This window comes from Arvicanthis niloticus, chromosome 14 (genome assembly GCF_011762505.2).
Source record: "Arvicanthis niloticus isolate mArvNil1 chromosome 14, mArvNil1.pat.X, whole genome shotgun sequence".
NCBI lineage: Eukaryota > Metazoa > Chordata > Mammalia > Rodentia > Muridae > Arvicanthis > Arvicanthis niloticus.
Window position 1 is genome coordinate 55,555,142 of NC_047671.1, and position 27,690 is coordinate 55,582,831.

The window sequence follows — 27,690 nt, forward strand, 5'->3', positions numbered from 1 at the left end:
TAACAGGCATGGGACACCATACCCCTCAAGTCCTGGTGTTTGTCTTCATGTATGCCAGTATATTGTTTGTATGCAGTCTCTAAGGAAGCTACAAGAGTGTGTCAGATCCCCCGAAACTAGAATTGCAGATGGTTAGCTGTCATGTGGATGCTGGACACCAAAGCCAGATCCTCAATAAGAACAAATCCTCTTAACCATTGAGCCATTTCTCCAGTCTAGATGATTATTATTGCTTTACTCTGTAGCCAAATTCACAGCAATCATTCTGCCTGAAATTACAGGCATGTGCCACTAATCAAGTTTTAGGGTTTTTCTTGGGGGGGGGGTGGATAAGATTTCATTCTGCGGTTCATCCTGGCTTTGAACTCTTGTCCATCTTCCTGTCTCCCATGGGGTTAGACATGAGCTACCATGCCTAGTTTTGGAAAGAGCTTTACAAGTATCTTCTTACCCCTACTCTCACCAAGAATTAGCATCATTAACCTCACTGAGAGAATAAAGGCCAACTTAAAGTATCTCTAATCCCAAATATTAGGAGTCCTGCTTGTCTGCCAGACCACATGTATAAAGGAGGCAGATCTTGGTTCTCTCCAACTATATTGTGTCCCAGAACTGGTTTGGTGGCAACCTCCTTCATCTGTTGAGCCATCTCATGTAGTTTTTGTTTTGCTTTTTAAGAAACAGTCTCTCACTGTGTAGCCCTCCAGTGTTGGGATTAAAGGACGGCTCTATCAACCTAGCTCATAGGAATCTGAACAGGTAATCTCACTGAGATTGGTGCTGCACACCTTTATTCCCATCACTTGTGAGGCAGAGGCAGACAGAGGACCATCAACAAATAAAATAACTGCTAATCTGTTTCTGACAACTCAAGTCACCTGGTTACAAAGAGGCAGAAGACAGTTTTTAATCCATTATGATTTATTCTCTACAATACTTCATTCAGGACTCTGATGACTTGTACTCAGAAGTTATATAGCCAAGAGGCAACCAAGTGTAATACAAATAATTGGTCTGAAGTCTTTGCAGTGAAGGCCATACAGTCTCTTCAGGGAAACCAAAAAATAAAAACACAAAGAACAGTTTTTTAGGCTTCAGAAATCTCAATGGAAAGTTAACACCATGAGTTGTAAATGTTAACATAGCATGGCAACAGATTTTGCTCAAAATATTAAAATTAACACCCAAGACTTTTGTATAGATGATTTTTTATTATAAACAGCAAAATATATGTAATGTCTCAACTACAAACCCTTCATCTGTAAAGGGTTTCTAACATGAATTATTTTAACATTATGAAGCGAAAACATTTTTAAGAACCTCACAGTGGAAACAACCCAACACTGACAAAACTCTAATAGTGATCAAAGACATTCACTTTTAGCTCAGGAAAACAAGGACAATTCATAATTACAGAGTATATGTCCTAGCTGTGGGTATGATGAGACAAGCCAACTTTCCAGACCAAAAGGCACTCACAGCTAGGGATGAAACAAATTCCAAACCAAGCCAGTAGAGTTCGGCTGGTTCTTTGAAAACAGTGGGGACCTCTGTTAGTTTGAGCAGCCTATCGCTAAAGGAAACAGGGCAGGAAACGGTCCCTTTCCACTACCACCACTAACTGGCCCCATACTGGCCACCCTTATCACTGCTTTGGTCAATGTGTAGAAGGCAGCTCAGTCCTAATTCAGAGCATTACCTCCCTACACTAAGCCCCCATGTGGACAATCCACAACTGCTTTTTCCTGAGAGCTATCTGCCACATGTTCCCATGAGGTGACCAAGACTGAGCCAACTTGTGAATGCTCCGGTCAGGACTGACACCAATAGAGCCAATTTCTGCCTTGTCTCCTTGACAAGGCAGAAGGAACTTTTGTACTGCTGACTACTATGGGAACATGAGGGAATGTGCAGGGAGTAAGGCTTCTTCACTCTGAAACCACTGAGCCCACTTCAGTGTGATGCTGGGCTTTGCCAGCTGGATTCTTATTTACTGATTCCCCTACCCCCACCTTTTTGGGTCTTTCTGTTCATTTTCTTAATGGCAGGTATTCGACCCCACCCTCAAAATAATACATAACTATACATTGGGGAAGACAAGATAGGGCAACATTTCTACAAGAAAAACAGGCTTGAGGAGCATGGCACTGTAGATGCTTGCATGACCAGTCTCACTGAGTGCTCAGGGGTGAAGTTTAGCACCATTTTTTTTTTTTTTTTTTTTTTTTTTTTGCATTTTGCTTTAAATCTTTAGAAATTAAACAACTCTTAACATAGAACGCTTGAACAGTAATGAGTGTAGCCCTATGTATCAATACTGTTTTACAAATTGGAGGTGGGTAGCTCAGTCCAGAGCTGAGCACCCTGCATCAATCCATGGCACCTGAGAGCACCTGCTGCCACATGTCAATAACAGCCTTCATTCTCCTCAGCAGCATGAGACCCCTTCATCCTATGCATGTGAAGGAACCCAACCTGGCAGTAAGGGGCATTCCAATGTCATCAGCACTTCCCTCATCCATTCAAGGTCTGGGATCATTCCTGGTACAACCTTTGCCAAGTTTTAAAACAAAAACACCGAGGACCTTTGAAGTGATGCCTAGAATAGCACATAGGAAGTAGCTGTCTTTCCCTCCTCCATTCCTGGCACAAGAAACTCAGATCTTAGGACTTGAATGTTTGCCCATTTTGGAAAGCCAGACCATCACATCTACTCTGACAAAGAAATCAAAACATATGTTCACCAAGTTGAGGCCACATCTGCCTCATGAGTTCTATACAGTTGCTAAAAACCAGTGCGTCATCCTCAGGATGATGACCTCTTCAAGCTGGCCGCTTCCTCTGAGTTGCCTGAGCGGTGCCTTTGAGAAGGAGCTTTCAAAGCACCTCCCTAGTTTCCTAGTGCTATCCGTTTTGCCACCAAAAGAATTTGCTAACAGCTATTTTGGAATGAGTAAAGATGGGAGAGGGAATGTCAAGAGTTGAAATGAGCAACACGAACAGTGTGGACATTAGCACTGGTGAGGTGAAGAGTCCCAGTATGGTAGGCAAGTTAAAGGTTCACCTTGTTTTATTACACAGCATTGTTCTAGAGTCCTATCGAGGACTGATATATCAAGTCTTCCTACTTTTGCAGGCAAATCAGAAAAAAGAACTCCCCTATTAAAAGGTCCCTCAGGATGTTTGCCTGTGAAGAAAACCAGCTCAGAGACCCTGGAAGCTCTCCTGTGACAGTATGTCCTAAAGCCCAACCCAACCACCTGTTTACATGTCTGTGCTTCTGAGAACCTAGATGCAGCTACATAGGCACTGCTACCAGAAAAGAGTTGAGGTAGCCGGGTGGTGAGGAAGAGATCTCTCCTTTACACCTGCTTACAACGATGATATTAGGACCTCTATGGGCATCTCCATTCCATTCCTCAGCAGGCTATGCCACAGAGCTCTGTTCAACACCAGGAGACTCAATGCAGGAAGAGTACCAGAATGTCCGCTGAGAGTCAGGTAAGCATGAAAACCTTCACAGCTTACTGCACAATGAAATGTCATCCACAGGACTTCTGATCTTGGTATGAGAATCTTGTCCAGGACTCACAGGGGCTCATGGTACCCACATCCAACCCTAACATGGTGTTTCACTTATGAAGCATGGAGGTTGTGGATCAACTCTTGGTACACAATAAACTGGAAGTTTAAAAAAGAATTTAAAACAACCTAAAAGTGGTTCATGTTGGTCTCCGTTGCCCAGACTGCCAGGGAGTACACCTAATTAATCTGGTGGGCTGTGGGGGATTGGGGAAGAAGCCTCCATGGATCACTGTCTATTCCAGTTTTCAGTGTGTGGCCAACACATGTAGAAAATCACCAGGTCTTCTGAACCCACACAGCCGTTCTCACTGGTTATTGGGGAGCCCTGGTCCAACAGAACCCCAGATTGAGTAAAGGCTGATATAAGGCTTGGGCCCCTCATGTTCTGTTGCATTCAATGTATCCCCACACCCTCCAGTCAGCAGGAGGCAGACTTGGCAACGGAAGCTAGCATCATAAAATGGTGCAGTAATAGAAGTAACTGGACCAGGAAGAGGAGGCATCTGCTCCAATGATGTCATAGCCATTGGTGGCCACAGGGGGGTGAGACTGGTCATGTAGCCGTGTGTCAGGAGTAATGATTGTAGAGGGGCGGGGCATGAAGAGTGCCATTCTGGAAACAGTGCTGTCGAGAAGCAATATACTCTGCATAACTGATTGTCACCTTCTCACTTCGATACCTGTATGAGGAAACAGGCAAAGTGTTAGGAACCCCAAATATCTCAGTGTGAAGAGTCACTCAGAAAACCAAAAGCTTATCCCACAGTTTCAAATAAAATGGAAGACCAAGAGCAATCTTACTTACAGAAAATGAAAAGACGGCACAAGAAAATGATGCTGTTATTACAAATGAACAAGATGAGAAAGCACAATCACAGTTCACCCCTGAGAATGTATCTCAGCACATCCCACCTCAAAACGCTACATATGCTTATCAACAGGCTGCTGGTAAGCAATCTGCTACCAGGATCTGGATGAGGAATTTCATAGTCAAATTACATGGGTGGCAGATTGGAAGATGGCTGCACCAAAACCCAGTGTAAACTGCGTTATCTACGTTCAGGTTAAAAATGAGATAAATTTGACAGAAATGCAACCTCAATTTGTAGAAGAGCAACAAACAAGTTATAACTAAAAGGGGCATAGATACCTAATTCTGAGTCAAATTCTGATGAAGCAGGTTAATGGATCCTTGGCTATAGGAAGGTCTCAATCCCCAGATGAATATGCCATATCACGGGGTCATCAGAACAGAATTCATAGCACTTTGGCTTTGCTCTGGAAAGAGCCATGAGTCAGGATGCAAAGCATGGGTGTTACAAACCTATGGAGCCTACTACAGACCACAGGAGCTGGGTGACAATCCTTACCCAGAGCCATCTCTTTCCCACTGTAATCACTCCTCCACTGCAAGGTGATTATTCCTGAATTTTGACAGGGAAATGGCTGTTCAAATAAATTGTAATAGTAATGATGCTTTGTATTTGCAGTGTTTTTAATTATTATTCATATTTTCACTACTGTTATATTTTGGTGCTGGAGATGGAACCCAGGGCCTTGAGCATGCTATATATTAAGCTCTACCACTGAGTCGAAGACCCAGCCCCTTGATTTTTTTAAAATTTAATGCATTCAAAAACACTGGGTTATCTTCCAAACAGACCTGTGAGGCTAGCATACGGATGACTCAGCATTTTGTAGATGAGGGTCATAGCAAAGGCCCAAAGCTAACTTCTCTGTTCCCAACATCAGCACAAAGGGGTAGAACACTGACATCCACTGAACACCTCCAGTGTTGCCCTTGGCTGAAAACACTATACCTTACCTTAAAACCTGAAGGAATTACAGACAGGAAACAGTTCAGGGAGATGAACTAACTGTTCCAGGTTACATAGCTAATAAATAACTGAGCCGGGGATACATACATATTCCATAGTCAGTTTGCCCCAGAAGAACTATCCCCCAAACAGGATCCTTTTGGCTCCTGTACATATGACTCCCCTTTATTCTCTGACATCTGATTTGGTGCTGACTAGGAAGAAGCACCTTTAAGTGACCCTGGATTTACACACTGGAGTCCTCACCTTTTAATCCAACTCCCCTCTAAATGTCCTTGGCAGGTCTAACTCTGCTTCAATCCTGTTAGACTGGCTACAGAAACAAAGAATAGCAGGGAATCTCCACTTTTGCAGCCACTCCTCAGAGCTCCAGCGGCTTAGGCTATAAATACTGTTCTCCTTCCCACCATGGAGCCTTTATTCAACCCCCATTTAAGAAGCCTAACAAGGAGAATAGGGCAGCTGCTTACCTTGTGAGTTTGATTGATTTTCTGAATTCACTGGTAATTGGAGCCTTAAAACCACCTTTCCTGAGCAAGGAGTCTATTGTCTGGATCTGATCCCAGTCTGAGGAAAACAAGCCACAATACGGTCAGAACACTGTCAAAACATGGAAGGAACATGCTCCAATATGACCAGTGTAGGAAGACAAATGGGATTCAAGAAACAGAGTGTGCTGGGAAAAAGGAAGCACTGGGCCATGGTCCCACACAAAGGAAGCCAATCAGCCTCACTCACAGTCCAACTCAATGTGCCATGATGCTGTCCCCAACTCCCCCCCTCTTTATTATCCAAGTATAGTTCTGAAGCTCATGTTGTAGCCAGGGCTGCTCTATAGAAAGGCAGAGTAGAAAGACAGGATTTCACTACATTGCCTAGATTTTATTTTACTTTTTATCTCTGAGTATGCGTGTATTGGTATGTAGGCATGAGGACAAAAGATGATGTAGGATCTGCTGAAACTGGAGTTACAGGTGGTGTGCTCAGGTGGTTGCTACCCATTATGGGTGATGGGAACCAAATCTAGGTCTTCTGCAAGTTAGTTAGAATTGCTTACTTTTACATTTAAGATCACTTATTTTTAGTTTGTCAAGACAGGGTTTCTCTGTGTAGCCCTGGCTGTCCTGGAACTCACTCTGTAGACCAGACTGCAGAGATTGCTCTGCCTTCCAAATGCTGGGATTAAAGGCATGCACTACTACCACTCTAGGTTTTGTTTGTTGTTTACTTTGTTATTACTATTTTTTTTTAAATGCATATTGGTGTTTCCCCTGCTATTTGAGAGTGTCAGATCCCCTGGAACTGGAGTTATGAACAGCTGCCATGTGGGTGCTGGGAACTGAACCTGAGTCCTCTGGAAGAGCAGCCAGTGCTCTCAACCACTGAGTCATCTCTCTAGTCCCACCTAGGTTGATCTTGAACTTCTAGCTTCAAGTAATTTCTCAGCCTCCTGTGCAGACAGAACTACAGGCATATGTCACTACAGAAAGAGGGGAATTGGGTTTTTAAAATTTAAATTATGTGTGTTTGGCTATGTGGACCAGAGTTCAGAGACCCCAGATATCAGAAACAGCCATAGGATCCCCTTGGTAGACTTGGGTAGTGGAAACCAAACTTCAGTTCTCTGGAAGAGACAGGGTTTCTCTGTGTAGCCCTGGCTGTCCTGGAACTCACTCTGTAGACCAGGCTGGCCTCAAACTCAGAAATCCGCCTGCCTCTGCCTCCCAAGTGCTGGGATTAAAGGCGTGCGCCACCACTGCCCGGCCAGTAAGGACTGAGCCAAAAGGACTTGAGCAGGCTTCCTTCAGGTTGATACTTGGAATGACAGTAATTTTCTTACTGATAGCAGTAAGAAAATTATTTCCTTAGTGCAGACAAACAAATTCTTTACATGTGTAGTACTGCTAACTGTCCTTTACTGTTTGTTTGTTTTGGATACATGTTCTTGTAATGTGTACCCCAGTTTATGCTCAAACTCAAAAAAGGCGATCCTTTTATAGCAGCAACTAGGCCCACCTCCATCTTACACTTAAAAAAAAAAAAGTAAAAAAAAAAAAGTAAAAAAAAAAAAGTAAAAAAAAAAAAAAGCCACATTTGCTTTTATTGTATGTCTGTGTGTGTGCTTGTACTTGGGTATGTGTCCAGGTGCCCAAGGATGCCAGTGGGGTTACATGTCCCTGGAGCTGGAGTTGATTGCAATTGTAAGCTACCTGAGGTGGTTGCTGGGAACCAAATGTGGTCCTCTGCAAGAGCGGTAGACACTAGATCAGCTCTCAGCCCCTCAGTCAAAAAAAAAAAAGTAAATCAAATTCAACCTCCTCCTCCCAATTACCATAGAAGCTCCCAATTTTCTCAACTTTAAAATGGGAGAAACAATTTGATTACTTAACTGAGCTATAACTAAAATCTGTTAGGTATTCTTTAAACAGGAGCATATTGGATTTACGACCTAACCAAAATGTCTTTTTTTTTTTTAGGCTACATACATGCTGCTTTTTGAACAAGTTTAAACACAACCACAATGAAAACCAACAAGGCGATCGCTTTCCACATAAGTAGTTCATTAATATACTTAACTGGATATTTTTCTCTATTCCAGGTTCACACCCAACAATTACTGTGTTTCACATAATATTTTCAAAACCAGACTAATTCCAAGAAAGAAAGAAAATGGGGTTACATATCACAGAAAGTACAAGAAAGGAATTCTAGATATTCTTTCAAAGAGAAAATGTGCCCAGCCCACTTCCTACCTTTACTGTCCCCATTATTAGAACTCATTAACTGCTGAGCTCTCTGATTTGTTTGCTGGAGTCTATCTATGTAACCCTGACTGGCCTTACAGTCCTATGTAGACCAGGCTGGTGTGGACCTCACAGCAATCTTCCTGTGTGTGCCTCCCTAGTGCTGGGATTAAAGTCATGTGCCACCACATCTGGCAACTGCTGAGCTCTTTAAAAGCAGTAGAAAAAGATGTTTATACTTTACCAAATGTAACACCGTGTACAGATTTCACAGTTAAAAGTATAGCACTTTTCTTTATAATGAAAGACATTGTCAAGCTAGTTGCTGGGATTTTGCTGTGGTAATCACTGAAGCTTGGAAGGAAACATTTGAAGCCATAATCAAGTAAGAAAGCTATTCCCTCCCCCGACACTCCCCACCTACCCCAACCCCAGTTCCAAATGTCTTATGCCAGTTTGCCTTTGTCCTACAGGAATCTGGCGGGAACTAAGAGGAAGAAGGGCATCCATACTTGGTGGCAGATGAGCTGAGTACTTCTCTCTCCTGCCCTTTAACTGGCACGGCTGTGAGCAGTACAGCTCAATGGCCATCTGTCCAACTCACCTTGTTCCTTAGCAACCTCAGGTAAATAAGTGGCTGTGCGTTTGATGCCTTTTTCATTGATGAATTCAATCCGAATCCCATGGACCCCTACCTACAGAAAAACATGGCATTTTCTGATTCTAACATTTCCATCACCCACATATAAATCAACATTGTCTCCTGAGCCTCTTAACCCAGGTCTGGGGAAAAGAATTTTTTCATGTCTAATTAATTCTAAAGCATAGAAACTAAAGGGAAGGTCAAATATATGTGCAGTTGCACCTCTGAGAATATGAAGGATGCAGAAATAAATTCTTGAAATAGCATACCTAAATAGTTTTTAAATATTCTACTTCTAGCCCAACTCTACTATATGAACACGTCAGGCTGTTTCTAGAAAGTTCATGGTTGTTCACATTTGGTTCCCTTTGGATTGGATTTGATTTTTAGTGGTCTTACTGTACAACTCAAATTGGCCCCCTCCTTCTGCCTCCTGCTTGATGCTCCACAGGCATAGACATGGAATACCATGCACAGGCTCATAGAGAATTTCCTATTTCTTTTCTTTTCTTTTTTTCTTTTTCTTTTCAAGACGGGGTTTATTTGTATAGACGAGGCTATCCTCAAAAAAGTGCTGGATTAAAGTTGTACACCACCATGCCTGAATGATAACTGAATTCTAATAAACTTTTCTACAGCGGACATCTGGAGTGTTTTGTTCTCGTTCTTTCTTTTCTGTCTTTTAAGACAGGGTTTCTCTGACCTTACTTTGTAGACCAGGCTGGCCTCACAGAGATCCATCTGCCTTTTGCCTCTTGAGTGATGGGATTAAAGGCAATCACCACCACGCCTGACAGTTCTCAACTAGAGAAGGATCAGATGGATCTTATTTAATCTAGAACAGATTAGACTGGAAAGAGGTTTTTTTCTGGGGTAGGGGGACAGACATGGTCATAGTATGCAGTCCTGGTCTTAAACTAACAGAGATCCACTGATTGCTGGAATTAAAGGTGTCTGTCACCATACCTAGCTCATAGCAAGAGTACTGATGTTCAGTTCTTTTCTATTCCTAGTAGAGAAGTACCTTTTCTGTCATTCTTAGACCCTCTCTCAATGAAGGAGATACATTACCATGTACTAACCCGAACCCAAATGCAACGAGAGATGCAGAGTTCCAAATGCGGCTGCTCTCACCTCCCAGTCCAGGTAGTCACTGGCATCTTCAAAGTTAGTAAGGAGGGAGACAGAACAGAAAAGTTTGGGCAGCTCCTCTCGGGTCAGGGGGGGGAATCGGCTGTCCTTAAGTGCACTAGAGGGGATAGAAAATATAAGTGAGGCTGCCTTCAGTTCACTTCAGAGATCACAATGCATGCCACAGAACCCACATAGCTGAGTCCCAAGGTCCTCTGACAGCATCTCCCAGCATCTAACACTAATGTCAGTATGAACTGTGTTTGCAGGAACTTATGGGTAATGCACCAGGTTATAGTCCTTACATTTCTTGCCTACAGAAAGGGACTGTCGAGACTCCATTAAACAATTTGAAGAAATGAGGTTATATAGCTACTTCCAATTCTAGTTAATCTATACACATTTGTCATTACCTGGTTAACGTGTATTCCCTGAGTCCTGAATGAAGATTCATGGCTGAGAAGGTCCCAATGCAGCCACGAAGCCGCTTGTCTCGCCCTGTCTTCCAGGTCACAAAGAGAGGACTAAAAACCAAACAAAAAACCATAAAAAAAAGTATTCTTCAGCCCTAGATTAATTACAGATATATTTCTATTCATTTCTGTTGTTACCCAAAGGATTTTCTGAAGTGCCAGCTACTTGAAGAACTCTACCTTTCTGGAAGTTGGTCAGCCCTGGCTAGAAACACAGAAAGTATCAAGAGATGGCAAGAGAAGCTGTGTCCCCTTTCCTATGCTCTGTCCTCATTCACTTAGAGATCATATATATAAGCTTTCTTTCCTGCCTCAAACTCAACTCTTTTTACTTTGCTAGAGATTGTCACTCAAAGATGCCCAAGCAGTCCTGTACCTCTACCTCAAGTGCTGGAATTACAAGCAGCTCTACAGCACCTAACAATCTCCCCTCCTTCACTCCATTTTAGTGAGCGCTAACATTCGTGATGACACACCCTGCCCACACTGCACTCACAATTTTTCTCACAATTTTAACAACTGGCAAACTACAGTTCTGGCTTAGACTTTCATAACCTAAAAACACCTTTCTCAAGAAAGTTTTACTTTGTTCTTAGGGCAGTCAGTCAGTATCTGCTACAGAGATACTTCCCTTTCTGAGATCTACACATTTCTACTGCCCTTACTGTTTAGATTTCTGAATTAGTCACTTCTCAAACACAAAGTTACCTAGACTCCTCCACCCCCATCACTACGTAACCCTGGCTGGCCTCAAACTTGAAGACTCTCCTGCTTCTGCTGGGGTTAAGGTGTATCACCACATCTGACTTCTTTCCAAGGTCAAAGGACAATCTTTTCAAAGGGTAATAGTCAAACATTGTTTAAAGTAGGAATAGGGACTCCTGTTGCACACACCAAACTTAATGTTTGACTAACATCTATGCACTCTTGTCTTTACCTCACTGGAATTTGTCTCACTGGAATACTGGGAATGTCTGTTTGTCTGTGGGTTCAGAGGATCTGAAGTCAGATCCTGGCACTTGTGCCACTCACAGTGCCATCTTTCCAGCCCTTACCTATATCTTTATCTCTCCCACCTACTCTCGTTTTCTTCCTGTAACATACTTGCACCATACCATTCAGAGCTACTGTGCCAAACCTACTCAAAGTCCCTGAATACAATGATCCATATATCTATCTATCTATCTATCTATCTATCTATCTATCTATCTATCTATCTATCTATCTTACCCCAGGCTTGAATCTCACCTGCTCTGTTGTGAGTTTCTGATCTATCTATCTATCTATCTTACCCCAGGCTTGAATCTCACCTGCTCTGTTGTGAGTTTCTGATCTATCTATCTATCTATCTTACCCCAGGCTTGAATCTCACCTGCTCTGTTGTGAGTTTCTGATCATAGCACCCCACATCAAGAATTCCCTGGCCGGGCGGTGGTGGCCCACGCCTTTAATCCCAGCACTTGGGAGGCAGAGGCAGGCGGATTTCTGAGTTCGAGGCCAGCCTGGTCTACAGAGTGAGTTCCAGGACAGCCCTGGCTATACAGAGAAACCCTGTCTCAAACCAAAAAAAAAAAAAAAAAAAAAAAAAAAAAAAAAAAAAGAATTCCCTGGAAGCCAGGTGTGGTGGCCAGCACTGGGAGGCAGAGGCAGGCCTCTGAGTTCAAGGCCAACTTGATCTACACAGTGAATTTCAGGACAGTCAGAGCTACATAATGAGACCTTGTCTCAAAACAAAGTTCCCTGAAAAGTCACATTTTTCTCCACATTTCCTCCAAGAATACATACAGGGTAACTTCCCTTACATTTATATGTGTGGCTTGTCAACTCAAATGAGTCTCCCAAAGACAAAGACCTTTTCTTTCTACTCCAACTTTGCTCCAGGTTTTGAAGAACCCTCAGCACAGTATCAACAATGCCCTGGAAATAAACACCCAAAAGCAGAAGTACTTTTTTCTGTCCTTCTCCCCCCCCCCCCAATACAGGGTTTCTCTATGTAGCCCTGGCTGTCCTGGAACTCACTTTGTAGACCAGGCTGCATTTGAATGCAGAGATCTAGATGCCTGAGTCTGCCTCCAGTGCTGGGATTAAAGGCTTGCACCACCACCATCTGGCAGCAGAAGTGCCTCCAATGTTTATCTGATGTTTAACCGCTGAAGATGGCTCATCGGTTAAAGTGGTACAAGTGTAAAGACTGGCATTTGGATCCTCAGAATCCACATACATGACAGTGGGTGTGGGCCCACCTTAATTCAGGCTTCAGAGGGTAGGGACAGTAGATCTGGGGCCAAACTGGTTAGTTGAAACTAGCCATACCCACCAGTTTTGGGTTAGATTGAGATCAACCCTGCCACAATGGAATAAGGTGGAAGAGCACTCTAAGATGGCTCCCAAAAATCAGGCTTGAGTGTCCGCTCACACCAACACATGCATGGGCCCCCACGCACATACAGGTATACACTTATGCTTGAAAACGGACACCAAAATAATCTTTCTTAAAAGCACTGCTCCCTTGCCGGGCAGTGGTGCACACCTTTAATCCCAGTACTTGGGAGGCAGAGGCAGGTGGATTTCTGAGTTCAAGGCCAGCCTGGTCTACAGAGTGAGTTCCAGGACAGCCAGCACTACACAGAGAAACCCTGTCTCAAAAAAAAGCACTGCTCTCAATGAATGAGAGCTCCTAGTCTCTAGATTGACCCTCGAACACTTCCAGTTCACAGTCACTTGGATTTCAACAGAATTGAGGTTCCCCAGTGGTATGATAATGTGACTTCTCTACCTACTGTACTGTGTTACATGACCACCACCACCACCAACAACAAAAAATGTCTGTTTCCAGAACCCTTTAGGCAGAGTAACTTCAGAAAGATGGTACCATGCCCTCCTGATTTACTCACTAGGGGTCATTGGTGAATCTAGGAAGTCGTGGCTGTGGAAAGCCATAGAGGTGACAGTAGAGTACATCAAAGCAGTAGCAGCACATTTCTGCAGTCACCACCAGGTTCTTAGTGGTATTGGCAGTTCCATTGGGCCGGGGGAGAGGGCTCAGGGCTCCGGATGCAGGATTCATTCGTGTAATAGGAGAGTTTCCAGGTCCCAGAGTTAAGTCCGATACATTCTCTCGACCACTGCTGCTGTCCACATGCTGGTGGTTTTGAAGAGGTCCTGAACTTGAGCCAGGAACAGTTGTGGACTGGTTCCCGTGACTGTGTGTTCCACTTCCAGATAATTTGGGCTTCTTGACCCCACAACAGCCTGCTGCCAACTTGGGCTCAAGGGGAGGAACACAGCGTCTTTTTCCCATCCTGATTTGGTGTTCTTGATCTGGAATGCTGCAGAACTCTACACAAAAGACAACAGGTAAGTACTAATTAGAATGACTCAAGAAATTCTTTGTAGCGTAAGGCGTCCGCCTGCTCTCCCGTCTGTGTCTCCCGCCCGCCTCCTCCCTCGTCTCGTGGGAAAAAAAAAAGAAATTCTTTGTATAGATCAGTTAAAAGCAGTCAAGGACCAGTAAGATGGCTCAATGGGTAAAGGCATTTTCTGCCTGCCAATCAATTGTGATGGCCTGTGTTTAATCCCCATGACTCTACAAGTTGTCTTCTGACCTGGTCACACACATAGCACATAGTCTTTGTCTCCCCTACCCCCAGCAGAAAATAATTGCATTTTTTTTTAAAGCTGTCAATTTTTCTTTTCAACCAGAAACTCCAGGTGACATGGTCAAATTTTCCTAAAGAGTTTCTATAAAGTTTATTATAGCCACCATGGAGAGAGGCAGGCAATGAGCGTCTATCCCCAAATACTATCAAGGCCAGTGGGCAGAGATAGGATACAACTAGTTGAGGACATTTCTGTACCCTCTTTACAAGTTAGGCAATGTGGTGTGCAAGCCTTTAATTCCAGTACCTGGGAGGAAAAGGCAGAAGCTATGTGTTCTAGGGCAGACTGAGCTACATAGTGAGAACTTGTCTCAAATAACCAAAATAAATAAGCCTATAATGTAAAGAATTTGCAAATAAAAATCATTACTCAGCAAGAGTAGACAGATCATAGTCTATACAGTTCAACAACTTCTACATATTCAGAATAGCCATTCTAAAGCTGTGGAGTGCCACACTAGATTTCTCATGTTTGCCTTTTTTTTTTTTTTTTATGTAGATCCGCCAGCCTCTGCTTCTGGAGTACTGGGAATAAAGGCGTGGGTCATTACACTTGGCTCATTACTATGTATTATACATACGTACATATAGATACATATTTTATATTATCACATACATTAATTAAAAATATTTTTTTAAGTTTTTTGAGATTTTTTCTGTGTAGCCATAGCTGTCCTAAACACAAAAACCCTCCTGCCTCTTGTCTCCAGAGTGCTGGGATTACCTGTGCCTGTGTCACCACTGGCTGGCTTCATTAATATATTTTTAAGAAAATTCCGTGACAGAATTAAAACCAGCAAAGTTTTACATCCTTTTCCTGACTCCTGTCAACCACCTGCACCTCTCCCTGGTGTTTACCTTTTATTGGTCTCCTTTCTACATAGCCTGCTATACCCACATGTACATTTGTTTACACACAGGTCTACACTTGCTTCCTTTTGTGTGACCTTGCTTAATATTATATATCTATATTCATCCATTTCCCAAAGTTTTGTGATTTTATTTTTTCTTTAGAGCTAAATATTCTATTTTATTATGTGCACCAGGTTTTCATTATCCATTCACTTGCTGATGAACAAATAGGTTGGTTTGCTTTCCTTGCTATAGTGAACAAAGCAGCAATAAACACAGCAGTTCTGTTTTGTTTCTAGTTCCAAGGGATCTGATATCTTCTTTTAGCCTCTATGGCACCAGGAATGTATGTAGTACACAACAGACTCACAAAAATCACCCATACACATACACTAAAATTAACATAGCAAGTTGCAGGCTAGACAGAGACAGTGAGTGACACACAGTGAGACCCTGCCACAAAACAAAACCACAAAAACTACCAGGGCTGGGATGACTCAAATCAGTAGATTGCCTGCCTAACACAAGGCTTTCATTCTCAGGACTGTATAAACTAGTATCCCCAGCACTCTGGAAGTAAAGGCAGGAGGATCAGGAGTTCAAAGTCACCCTTGGGTCTCTCTATATATCTCAAGTTCCAGGCCACATTGGGCTATACCAGATACACAAACTACCTAAAAGTGGTAGCTCATGCCTGTGATCACTGCAGTCATAATGCAAAGGCAGATAGATGACTTTCAGACCTGCCTGTTCTTCTACACAGGGAGTTGGCCAATATAGATACTTAGCAAGCTCTTACCTCAAACCAAACCAAACCAAAGGCTGGTAGTACCTCTATGGAGCTATGTGGACTGAGTTCAAAACTGGTTAATCTGAAACTAATCTCTGTTTGACTGGGTTTCCTCAAAACAAGAATAAAAGTAATTGCTCTCTGACTGGGAGTGTTAAATGAGTTTAGCAGTCACAGATTCCTGAAATAAAAACACTATGGTTGCTAGGCAGTGGTGGTGCATTCCAGCACTTGGAAGGCAGAGGCAGGCAGATTTGAGTTCAAGGCCAGCCTGGTCTACAGAATGAGTTCCAGGACAGCCAGGGCTACACAGAGAAACCCTGTCTCAAAAAAGAAAAAAAGAAAGAAAAGAAAAAAAGAAAAAAACAGAAAAAAGACCATTACAGTTACATTACTGCTGCCTCCTAGAGGACAACCTAAAGATGGCCTAGACATGGTCTGTGCATTCAGAATGCTTCATACTCAGGACTCTGCTCAGTGTTGGCATGGCAGACAGATAAGCCTCGGAATCCTCCAAGGCCTAGGATATGGAATATGGAATACAGTCTGTCAGATTCCAAGACCCAGACCTTTTCAACAAGCCACGTGACCTGCCAATAGTACCCACTGGATTTAAGAAATAGTACTCACTGGACATAAGAAAACACAGTGCAACCTAGGACATACTAAAAACAATTTAAAGGAGCTTGTCAACAAAAGGAAATGAAGACCTCAGGCTCTAAGGCAACATACTCAACCATAGCCAGGCAATTGTCAGCCTTCTCACAGCAATGCCTGTCCTGAGTACACAATGGATGGGACTGTATTCTACTTAGCTTAAGATACAAGTCAAACAACTCGAATGCATCTTCTGCCCTTCATGCACTACACATGTTGTATGTGTCCACACATGTACACAAAACACCCACACACATAAAAAAATCTTTAGATTAAAAAAGAACATATTAAGGATATAAGGATAGCTTAGTACATACATATGCCAGGCATTGGAGTGCATGGCAGAAAGCAACTCTTGAAACTCACTGAACAGCTGCCAGTCTCAACCAATCAGTGAGCTCCAAGTTCAGTGAAAGATACTGTCTAACATATTAAGGTAGAGAGTAGGGCCCAAAGAACTCCCTAGGTAACTTCTGTCTGTTGGCCAGTTAGTTGTCAATCTGCCTGACCCTAAGCACCTCAAATCTAGGAATTGGGGAGAGTTTTTAAGGCCTGGTATGGTGGTTCAAGCCTTTAATCCCAGCACGTGGAAGTCAGAAACAGGCAGATCTCTGAGTTTGAGGCCAGCCTGGTCTACATAATAAGTTCCAGAACAGCCAAGGCTACATGGTGAGACCTTGTCTCAAAAAAACAAAAACAAAAACAAAAAAACAAAACAAAACAAAACAAAAAAACCCCAATAAATAAAAACGTATCTTTGTCTTTATTCTATTGCTGTGAAAAGACACCATGACCAGGACAATTCTTAATTCTCTCAAGGAGCCCCACTGCTGGTGACTAAGCACTCCAATGGGCCTAAGGGGCCATTCTTTATTGTTTTGGTTCTATTGGGTTTTTCCCCCAAAGATGTCTTTTTTTTTTTTTTTTTTAACTTTTTAACTTATGTGGAGAAAGCGGTAAAGTGAGTTAAAGTGTGTGCAGTCGCCAGCTGAGAGCAAGCACTGAGATCAAGTTAGAATAGTTGTGAACCTGGGGAGTCTGAAAACAATAGATCTCTTCAGGTCTTTGGTTTTGTTTGTCAACAAAGTTTATGTTACCAATCTAGCCTTGAACTCCTGACCCTCATCTCAGCCTCCCATGCTAGGAGTATAGGCGTGTGCTCCTATGCTTGGCTATGTGACAAAGTTTAATATATAGTCAATCACTATTTCACTTAAGATGTATTATACTTCCTTCTTTTTAAACTATTTAAGGAGACTACTACTTACCTGCCAAAATAAGCAAGTATTAAACTAAAGGTTAAAAAAAAAGTAAAATGACCCAGAGTACTGACAGCAGACATCTCAGCCACCGACTGTTATCAGCAGCAATATAAACATTATCTGCCAATTGTATTAAAACTTCCTCTTTTGTTCCCCCTCCCTTCTCCTGCTTGATCCAGCCCCGCTAGGGCATCAGATCTCATTACAGATGGTTGAGAGCTACCATATGGTTGCTGGGATTTGAACTCCCAGAAGAGCAGTCAGTTCTCTTGACCACTGAGCCATCTCACTGGCCCTAAAACTTTCTCTATAGGGACTGTAGGGATAGCTCAATTAACAGCACTGGTTGGTCTTAGGACCCAAGTTTGGTTTCCAGCTCTCACATCAACCAACTGTTCCAGTAGAACTCTGGCCTTTGAAGGTGCCTGCACATAACATGGCACTCAACACACTCCAGTGGTTTGAATGAGAATAGCCCCATAGGCTCATGTTTGAATGCCTGGGCTAGTTAGAACTATTTGGAGGTGTGGTCTTCTTGGAGGTGCGTCACTGGGAGGTAGGGGTGGGCTTTGTGTCTCTCTTTCTGTCTCTTGCCTATGGATCAGGATATAAAGCTCTCAGCTACTGTTTCAGTGGGATGCCTGCCTTTCTGTGTCATGATGAATCAATTAACCCTGTAAGCAAGCCCCAGTCAAATACTTTGTCTCCTCACAATAGAACAGTAACCACAACACAGGCCTTAAAAAGCAGTAACAACCCACGTACAAAACAATACTCCAAAACCATACTCCAAACCATACTCCAAAGCAGGCACCTTAGAGTCTACAGTGATCAAAAGACATCGGCACTCCTGAAACGTGGGATTCCACCTACACCGCAGAATAGAGGGTTTAAGTCCACTGTAGAGTACCTGACGACTCTGGGATCCATTCCTAGCACCATAGAAACAAGAGAAACTCCCAAACAAATTCTTTATTAAATGTTCTACCTCTTCTGAAACTGTGTGTGAATCTGTTTTTCTTCCCAAACATCACAACAGCTACCAATGTTGTAACCCAGTAGGAATATGGCCTCAGGCACAGAAACATTCCCTTGATCAAAGCATGCAACACTGTGACTGTGACCCAGAAAGGCCTTGGCTGCTGCCCTGCAAAATCCCTGGGCCAAGCTGAGGAGCCAGCAGTAGTCATCGGTTCCTACACAGCTTCCACATCCACATCAACACAGTAGTTAACACTGACTCCACCAGATGGAGACACTGCCCACGCTTCAGCATGAAGCTAAGGGTAGTAGTAGTAGTAAGCAATTTATGATTTCAGGAATATAAATAATCTCATACATTTCTTTAACCTTGCAAGTATCAAATAGTTAGGCCTCCCCTTCCCCAGTGGGCTGCTGAAGCATCAGCTTCCCTGTCCAATGGGCGGTCAGTCTCCTACACACCACATGTGACAAATGTGGACATACACACAGCTGACTGGGGAACTGAGCTCAGGGTTTTCAGAAGTGTATAGGCTTACATGGTTGAGATAATTTAAACACTTATTCTAAACAAACAAACAAAAAAAGAACTGATAATGCACACACATATGCATCACACTTTATGGCCCACACCTTTATGGTTATCTCTGTAGGTTCAGGCTAGCATGATCTATGAGTCCCAGAGGAGCCAAGGCTATATGGTGGGCCATGACTCAAAACATCAGGGACTGGAAACATGGTTCAGAAAACTGGTTACCAGCACTCACATTCTAATCCACACACACACATACTTGGTATGGTGGTGGGGTGTCTGTAAGCCCAATATAGGGAGATGAAGACAAGCAGATTCACAGAACTTACTAGCCTGCCAGCTTAGCGTAATCATAAGCCTCAATACCTGCAATGTGTACAGAGCCAGAAGAAAAAGAAGAGGAAGAGGAGAAGGAAAAAGGAATGGAGGGGAAGGAGGAGGGGTAGGAAGAAAAACCTAAAGGAAACAAGAGGGGACAATTTGAACACTTCATCCTAAAATTTGTCCTATAAATTCTCTTCTTGTCCAGGTTATCCTGGAACTGTTATATTCACTGTACAGGAGTGGCCACTCAGTCCTGCACTTAGCCACAGCTGCTACTTTATTTACTGAGATATTTACTGAGATGACCCAAAGGCTTACTTTGTATAGATGATACAACTTGGGGGGAAAAATGTTTTAACTGGGTGCTGGTGGCTCACACCTTTAGTTCCAGTACTCAGGTGGTCTTTTCTCAAAAAAAAAAAAAAAAAAATGCTTCCAAATGACTGGAGAGACAGCAGCAGTTAAGAACACAGGTCTGGCTGGGGTTAATGGTGCATGCCAGTAATCTCATCCCAATAATCAGTGGTAAAGTCATTTGGCTCTTGTCTTATTTTAAAATAAGCCTGATGTAAGGCCAGATATGGTGACATACCCCTTTAATTCCAGCACTTGGGAGGTAGAGGCAAGTGGCTCTCTGATGTCATCTTGGTCACAGAGTAAGTTCCAGGACAGCCAGGGCTATACTTTCTATACCTTGTCTCAAAACAAACAAACAAACAAACAAAGAAGTGGGGGGGGGGGGCTGGAGAGATGGCTCATTGGTTAAGAGCACTTGCTGTTCCAGAGGTCCTGAGTTCAATTCCTAGCAATCACATCTAATGGGATCCAATGTCTGAAGCCAGCTATAGTATACTCATATACATAATAATCTAATAATAAAGCTAAGGGAAGTAGTAGTAGTAAGCAGTTTATGATTTCAGGAATTAATATAAATCTCATAGATTGTTAATATTCATAAGTATCAAAGCCAGTGTTAGTTCAAGAACACGAGGCTGCTCTGACTAACATGGAAAAGAGCCTTCCTTTTTCCCTGTGTGTCTCTTTCAAAAGCCCATTACAAAACAACCAGAAATACCCCCACTTCTGAGGACAGAATCTTGGCTTTGAGGTAACAATATAGCTGCCAACTCTGGCTCAAATTCCAACTCTGAGATCCAAAGTCTGACTGACTGCAAACTCAGGCAAGCTGAGTTTTTGTGTACTTTTGTGTACCTGCTACCACAAAGGGGTATTTTTTGGTTTTGTCGGTTTGTTTTGTTTGTGTGTTGAGACAGGGTCTCTCTACATAGCCCCAACTGTCCTGGAACTCACTGTGTAGACTATGCTCAATAGCCAGCTGGGCAGTGGTGGCGCACTCAGAGGCAGAGGCAGGTGGAACTCTAGTTCAAGGCCATAGATACATACAATTCATTAGAGTAGTTTATAGGCTCTGGTCTGGGTAGTTCAACAATGGGTTGACAGAAAGATCAAGAATCTGGTCATTGTTCAGTCTATGAGACTTAACGTCTCAGCAGTCTCAGCCTGGTTCAGGGTACTAGGGAATTCCTAGAGAGCTATTGGAATCTAAGGGCAGCAAGGGAATGAATGTCTCAGCAACAGGATAATAAACTTGCCAGTGAGAATGAAGGCAAGCAGGCAAAAAGCAAAAGCTTCCTTCCTTGCTTCCTTCCACGTCCTTTTATGTATAGATAGGGCATCACCAGAAGGTATAGCCTTGAACTCGAGATATTCCTACCTTGGCTCCTGAGTGCTGGGATTATAGAAAGGTATGGGCCACCATGCCCAGCCTCACAGGGCTATTTGAATCCAAAGACATGAAAGGAACCTGGCAGTTCTTTGGCACATAACTCTCTAACAGCTACCTTTAGTCTAAAAGACCTTGGTACTTTTCTCCTTTTAAATGTAATGGCCTATAAGAAACTATTTATGGTTTCTTTTCATTCTGTGATGGCAGAAGCCATAAAGAACATAAATAAAGGAAGGGGAAGAAAGAATTTGAAGCTAGACAAGCATTACAACAATTTTGAGACCCTATCTCAAAAAAGTAGGAAACCGGTTTTGTATTTTACACCTTTAATCTCAGCACTCAGAAGGCAGAAGATCTTTATAAGTTCAGGCTTGGCCTTTTCTACATGCAGAGTATATACCAGCCAGGGCTTCAGGACTACATAGAAACCATGCTTCAGAGAGTAAGAAAGAAAAGAAATAAAGAAATAAAAAAAAAAAAGAAAGAAACAAAGAAAAAGGGAGGGAGGAAGGGAGAAGCAGAAAGAAAAAGATGAATACTGGGTGAATAGTGGAATTATTTTTACTCCTGTAACTTTGTAGAAATACACTAAAAAGCAGAGACCATTAAAAAAAAACTTGCTAATTATTATTACCATAAACATCTTGATACAAATGGAAAGCTAGGGATTTTGTCAATGGTTTCCATTTCAAATAATAATTATAATATTGAGAAATAAATTGAAAAAAATTCTACTTAAGTGTGGTAGAACACACGTTTAATCCCAGCAATCCAAGTTCCAGGCCAGAGAAACCTCCTCTGGGTTTATCTTTGAAGACAACCCTTACAATTATCAGAGGACGAGCATGACCTCATAAAGGTCTGAAACATAGGGGAAAAGCTTCTGTTACTATTTAGTGTTGATGTGCCCTTAAATAAAGCCTTCCTCAGACAGGAACAGGCTGGTGTTTCTCCTGTGACATTGAAAAGTTGAAGTGAATCCCAATGTAATAGCTCTATCATGAGTGCTAGTGTGGTGCATGAGCTATAATCCTGGCTATTTACGGTATTGTTCCAAGTCAGATAAGAGATGCTACATTCTGGTGTCCACCATTCCAAACCATTATTTCTGTTTCTAAAACAGTCAAGTTTGGAGTGGTGGTACATGCCTATACCCAGAGGCAAGAGACAGGAGGATCACAAGCTCATGTACACTCTAACCACACAGGGAATCTGAGGCCAGTATGGGCTCCAAGAGAGTCTGTCTCATTGTCTCAACTCCAATGCCAAAAAAAATGCATCTGCCATATAAACCCATGCAATTACTTTTACAATTTATAAATTCTTAAAACAACAAGTAACCAAATGCTTACAACTTGGAGGTAGGTATATGGCTCATTGTAATCCCAGAACTGGAGAGGGGGTTGGGTATGTGTATTAAATTGGATTGCAATGAGTTCAAGGCTAGCCTGAGCTACATAAAGACTCACTGGGCTTGGTGGCACACACTTTTACCCTTAGCACATCCCCAGAAAAGGCCAATCATCTCTAAAGTCAAGGCCAGCCTGGTTGATCCACTTAACAAGGTCTAGGCTGGCCAGGGCTACTGAAACCCTGTCTCAGTTTCAGTGAGTTCTAAGACTAGGCTTCTCTTTGTGACACTGGGGATTTGTATGTTCTGCCCACCTGTCTCCAGTGCACTGCTACACCCAGCTGGGTTTTGCTCCTGACCACTCCTTCTCTTTCTATGACCTACAGCATGGAGACCTCAGTGTTTGTAGGCCTCAGTGTTTTCATTTATAAAATTAAAACATTTCCTTTTGTTTCTCTCACAAAAGGTTTGGGAGGCTCTGACAAACTCTTATAGCAATAAAGTAGAGTGATTTTAGGGTACTGTACTTAAGATACATCACAGGTACCTGAACATTCTAGCCAAGTGTTCCTCACCTCAAAGGGATGAGGCACTAACTTTATACAAGAACTATGTTCAAGGTTTACATGTAGAATTTTTTTTCAAATGTGTGATGGGATTTGGATCAAAATGATCCAAAAGTAAGCGAAGACCAAATCTGTATGAATGAGAAACAGGAAACTGCACTAACCTGGAACTAGTTAATTTTTGTGCCTAAGCTCATTACATAGCCCAAGATGACCTTTGATTTTCCATCTTTCAGATTCACTTCTCAAATGAAAATATAACATACACGCACTTCCACACAGTGAGCCACAGTCCTAACTCCATGAAGCAATTAACCTAATAAAGGCCGAGGGGGGTTGTCTTTAAAAAGTGAGTAACTGGGAACTGGGTTTAATCCCAACACTGGGATGCAGAGGCAGGCTTAACACTGAGTCTAGGCCAGCCAGGTCTACAGAGGTCTATGGCTACCCTCAGAAAACCTCTTGAAAACAGATCACAAAAGTACAATTGGAGGGCCAGCAAGATGTCCCAGCATGGAAAGGCACCTGCCACCAGCCTGAAGTCCTGACTTCATGACCCACAGGATGGAGAGAACTGACTCCCTCAAATTGTCTTCTGACTTCCTCAGCACATGCACTGTAACATCCACACACTTAACTAACATTAGGACCACTGACCAAGTACACTTACACCTTAAATCTAGACACAAGCCAAACCAAAACATGCAACAAGAATCCCACTTCAAGTATGCCCAAAGTAATACTCACTGAAAGCAGAAAGTTTATAATCCCAGAGGAAACAGCTACAATAGGAAAGGGAAGCTATTTTGTCTCTGGAATGAATCTTCTTTCTTCCAATTCCATTCCTTCTTCCAATACCTAATACAGAAATGCAGGTGCAGTGAACAAAGTTTAGGTAGTGTGGAGGTTTTTGCAAAAGTTAGTTTTTGTTTGCTTGTGTTTCCAGACAGTTTCTCTGTGTAGTCCAGGCTGTCCCGGAGCTCACTATATAAATAGACCAGTCTGGTGTCAAGCTCTAGAAAGCTGCCTGCCTCTGCCTCCCAGGTGAGACTATATAGCACCACACCCGGCTCTACATGAGGACAAACAGGAGCCAAGAGACTTTACCACTGAAAACATTCAGATTGCTGCAGTAAGTGCTGGGATTAAAGTGAGCCCCAGGATCACAAGGTACAATTTAACAGAGCAATCTCTGAAGAAAACAAACAAAACCATCTGGAAATAAACTTTCTTTACTTCAAGACAAGTAACAGAAATCCCACGGAGGATCAAAGGCTGTATTCTACTTGAATGATACCCACCCACCCACTCCCAACACACACACACACACGTCAAAACTTGCTTTCTAGCCAGGATCTATCGCTTTGAGGTCTCCACAGGTTTTTGTATACAAGCATACTCCCAAGTCTTCAAAATTACCGGACAACATGCTAGGCCCCTGAGGACAAGGCACCTTGTGCCAGGTGGCGATGGCAAGTGTTGGTGGAGCCATTCATCCTTACTCAGCTTTGCATGAATCTCTGCACCTTTCCTACTTCCCCAGTACTACAGAACTGATGCAAAGCTGAAACTCCAGGCCCCACCCACTGAATCCTAAGAGAGGGCACTGAAAGCAGATAGGCCCAGAGGGATAAGTGAGCACAGAGAGGAGTCAGATCAGGGCACGGAATGAAGGGCAAAACACACAGCTCCGGGGACAGGCATAAGATCCAAAGTTTAAGATAGAGGGATGGTAGTAGGCAAGGGGGGGGAGGGGGCTACAATTAGATGCGTTAGATGGGGCGGGAGGAAAAAAAAAACGAAAAGAAAGTGTCAGAATAGAATTAAGCAAGAAAACGATGAGACAAGAGGGAAAGAAGAGGCCGGAGCCGGGAGGGGTTTAACAGGCAGAAGGAAAAGGTGAAAAGGAGGATGTGGGACAGGAGAGTACAGGGCGCAGTGGGAGTTGGGGAAACGACAGGGCGACGGGTAGACCAACTGGGTCTGGGCCGCGGGGGTGGAATCCAGACGCCGGGCGGGGGAGGGGACTCTGGGTGGGGGGCCACCAGGCGGCGCAGGAGACCACCAAACTTTCCTCCGACTGTTTCCTGGAGGGACTTCAGGCACTGAGGCTACAACTGCTGCCTCGCCTCCTTGGCCAGGGGCGACCGCTGCCACCCAGATCTCGGGCATACGGCCTCACGATCCCGTTGGTCCTCGGCGGGGACAGGCAGCCCGGAGGAGGCCTTGCCCACCCGCGGTGACCGCCTCCATGAGCCCCTCCCCCATGGCGCCCCGGGACACCTCGCCCGGCACCTCGAGACCCCACTCTCCAGGGTACTGTCTGCCTCGGAACTGAGCAGGCCTCGAGAAGGCCTGGCAAGAGAAAGCACGGCGCAGCCCCCCTAGAATTCCCCACCTTCTCTCCTGACCCAGACGCGGCCGGGGCGGACGGGACCTCTCGCGCTCTGCCTTCTCTTCCTCCTGCTTCATGGAGCCATGCGCCTAGATGGAGGCTCCCGAGAAAAGCATAGTCCCGAGGCGAGTGAGGACGCCCGAAGGAGGTCGGCGGGAGGGTAGAAGAGGAAGCAGCGGGGCGGCGGCGGCCAGGGAGAACTAGAGGTATTCCCGGGGCGGGTGGAGGACCGAGTCGAGTCGGGACCCGAGTCCTCCTCTATCCCAGCAGCCACCGGAGGCAGTGAGGTAATGGAGGAAGAATGTAGGGAGTCCTCCAGTGGACCAAACGTCCTCTAGCGAGTCGGTGAGAACCATAGAGATCCCGAAGCTCCGGGAGTACCGCCCACTAGTCACGTGACCGTAGTCCGCACATTTTTGTGATTGGCGCTGGTTAGCGTATAGGCAACTGCTTTCATTTGTGGGGCCGAGTCTCTCTTTAAGACCTGAAACCTACTGGGCTCCCCTTGCGGGTGAGGAGCCCACCGAGTTCGGCTCTCTGATGTCAGGCCGGCCGCTGCAGTTTATCCGGCCGCCTGGGCCAGGCCGCAGCGCAGAGCACACCGGGAGTTGTAGTTCTAGTCGCGCGATGGCATTGTCCGGGAGGCTGCAGGTGGCACTTAAAGCTGCCGCCTAGGGAGCTGCGGCCTTGCCCAAGCAGTCGCCCACATTAGCGATGCAATTCGGAGCTGCCAACGGCTTTTCTCCCCATGTGCCCACGCTCACATCACTCTACCTGACCGAGTTCCGCCTTCGAAAGCGGCGTGGAAGTGGGCAGCTTAGATCAAGCCAAAGAACCAGGCTCATGTGGTGTTGTGCCAAGCTGAATGTCAGACATTGGCACCTGGCCTCCTTAGTTTCCCATTGCACTGGAGAAAGGCAGGCTGACTCAGCTTTAGGGATGGCCCAGGCAACACCTACTCCCGTCTGTAGTTCAGTATCACCAGAAGCCCCAGAAGACATCAGCAGAATACCCACTATACAGGATTAGGCTTTTAAAAAACGACTAAGCAACTCCACAGACTGAGTAGGGCAGGTTCTAAGCACCTACAAGGTAGTTACAACTGCCTGTAACTCCAGTGCCAATAGCTTGCATACCCTCCCCTGGCCTCCAGCACTGCACACATGAGCTGCACATGAGTACACACATAAACGCTTTTTTAAAAGGTCTTTAAGTGGCTCAAGCACGTTTTGCTTTTCTGTATGAAGGCATCCTTAATGGGTTTGTCTTAAAAAAAAAACCAAAGAAAGTTTCTCTTTAATGTAAATCATATTTAATAGTGAAGCTTCCCAGCAAACCCCATCAGAATGCACGATGTTTGAAATAAAGTCTACCAGTGCATAATTACCTGTAGGAAACAAAACCCAAGGAAACCAACTGTTCAGTGCCTTTTGGACCCAAGTTTTTAGAGAGACTCCAAAGATGTTACCACTATGCTTTAAAGGGAGATAAGTTTTTTAAATATATAACCCCTACAGTAGCCTTCACAATTCCTGTCACAGGCTTGGAGTGCTTACTTCTGTTGAGTGCCTTATTTTCCCTGCCTGAAAAACTGAAAACTGTATGATCATGACTTGGAGCCAGAATTGCAAGAGGCAGAAAACCAGGGATCAGGTTTTTGCGATTTCTAAATAAGGCGGCAAATTCCAACTTTGATCAAAATAAATTCCACACAGTGAAGCTCTTTTCTAGCTGAATGTTTTAAAACACGACATTTGGGAAATGGCCTCAGTCTATTGCTCCCAGGGTAGTACTATACAGTCATTAAATAGCCCAGAGCTAAGGGAGTTACTGCTCCCTGGTTATCAAGCTGCCAGGAGGTAAATATTACAACTAAGCTGGACTTTAAAAGCCCTCAAATTACAAACACAGTTGTTGCTTTGAACTGGTCAAAGGAGTTTTCTTGAGAAGTAGGGTCCAGATGATGTCTTTATCTTTTAACTGATGCAGGAAGGCAGGGAACAGAACTTAGAGGAAAAAGAGAAAAAGAAGGGGAAAAAAAACCCTATCACTTCAATGTCATCTCCACAAGCAATGGACAGAACTGATGAAAACGTGAAACAAAACGGGGCTAATGCTGTCTCTGTGTAGCATAGCATCACCTTGCATGAGACAGCACAA

General features: G+C 43.8%; 1 protein-coding gene across 6 annotated transcripts; it reads right to left on the bottom strand.

Annotated features, from left to right (window-relative positions):
* Positions 1-900: 900 nt before the first annotated feature.
* Positions 901-25,881, bottom strand: Ammecr1l (AMMECR1 like). 6 transcript variants are annotated; one of them, XM_076912869.1, is made up of 9 exons: positions 24,555-25,317; positions 23,883-23,993; positions 13,309-13,753; positions 10,355-10,465; positions 9,945-10,059; positions 8,772-8,862; positions 5,894-5,990; positions 4,736-4,863; positions 901-4,265 (listed from the first exon to the last, which is right to left on the bottom strand). In XM_076912869.1, exons 1-8 carry the CDS (start codon positions 24,625-24,627, stop codon positions 4,782-4,784), a joined length of 1,125 nt encoding a protein of 374 aa, XP_076768984.1. In that variant the 5' UTR covers positions 24,628-25,317; the 3' UTR covers positions 901-4,265; positions 4,736-4,781. The 6 variants fall into 6 exon arrangements, 5 of the variants coding, with proteins under 5 accessions (XP_076768984.1, XP_076768985.1, XP_034373884.1 ...); XM_076912870.1 differs by lacking the exon at positions 4,736-4,863 and adding an exon at positions 4,956-5,009 and having other exon boundaries at positions 24,555-24,842; XM_034517993.2 differs by lacking the exons at positions 4,736-4,863; positions 24,555-25,317 and adding an exon at positions 25,534-25,876.
* Between the last annotated feature and the right edge of the window lie 1,809 nt (positions 25,882-27,690).

Coding starts and splice junctions, on each gene's coding strand:
- Ammecr1l (XM_076912868.1), bottom strand. CDS start 24,627: ATGGCTCCACCAACACTTGCCATCGCCACCTGGCACAAGGTGCCTTGT. Junction 23,994..24,554: donor GGGGCCTAGCATGTTGTCCG/GTAATTTTGAAG, acceptor TTTCTGTATTAG/GTATTGGAAGAAGGAATGGA. Junction 10,466..13,308: donor AGATTCACCAATGACCCCTA/GTGAGTAAATCA, acceptor TTTGGTTTTTAG/TCCTCTCTTTGTGACCTGGA.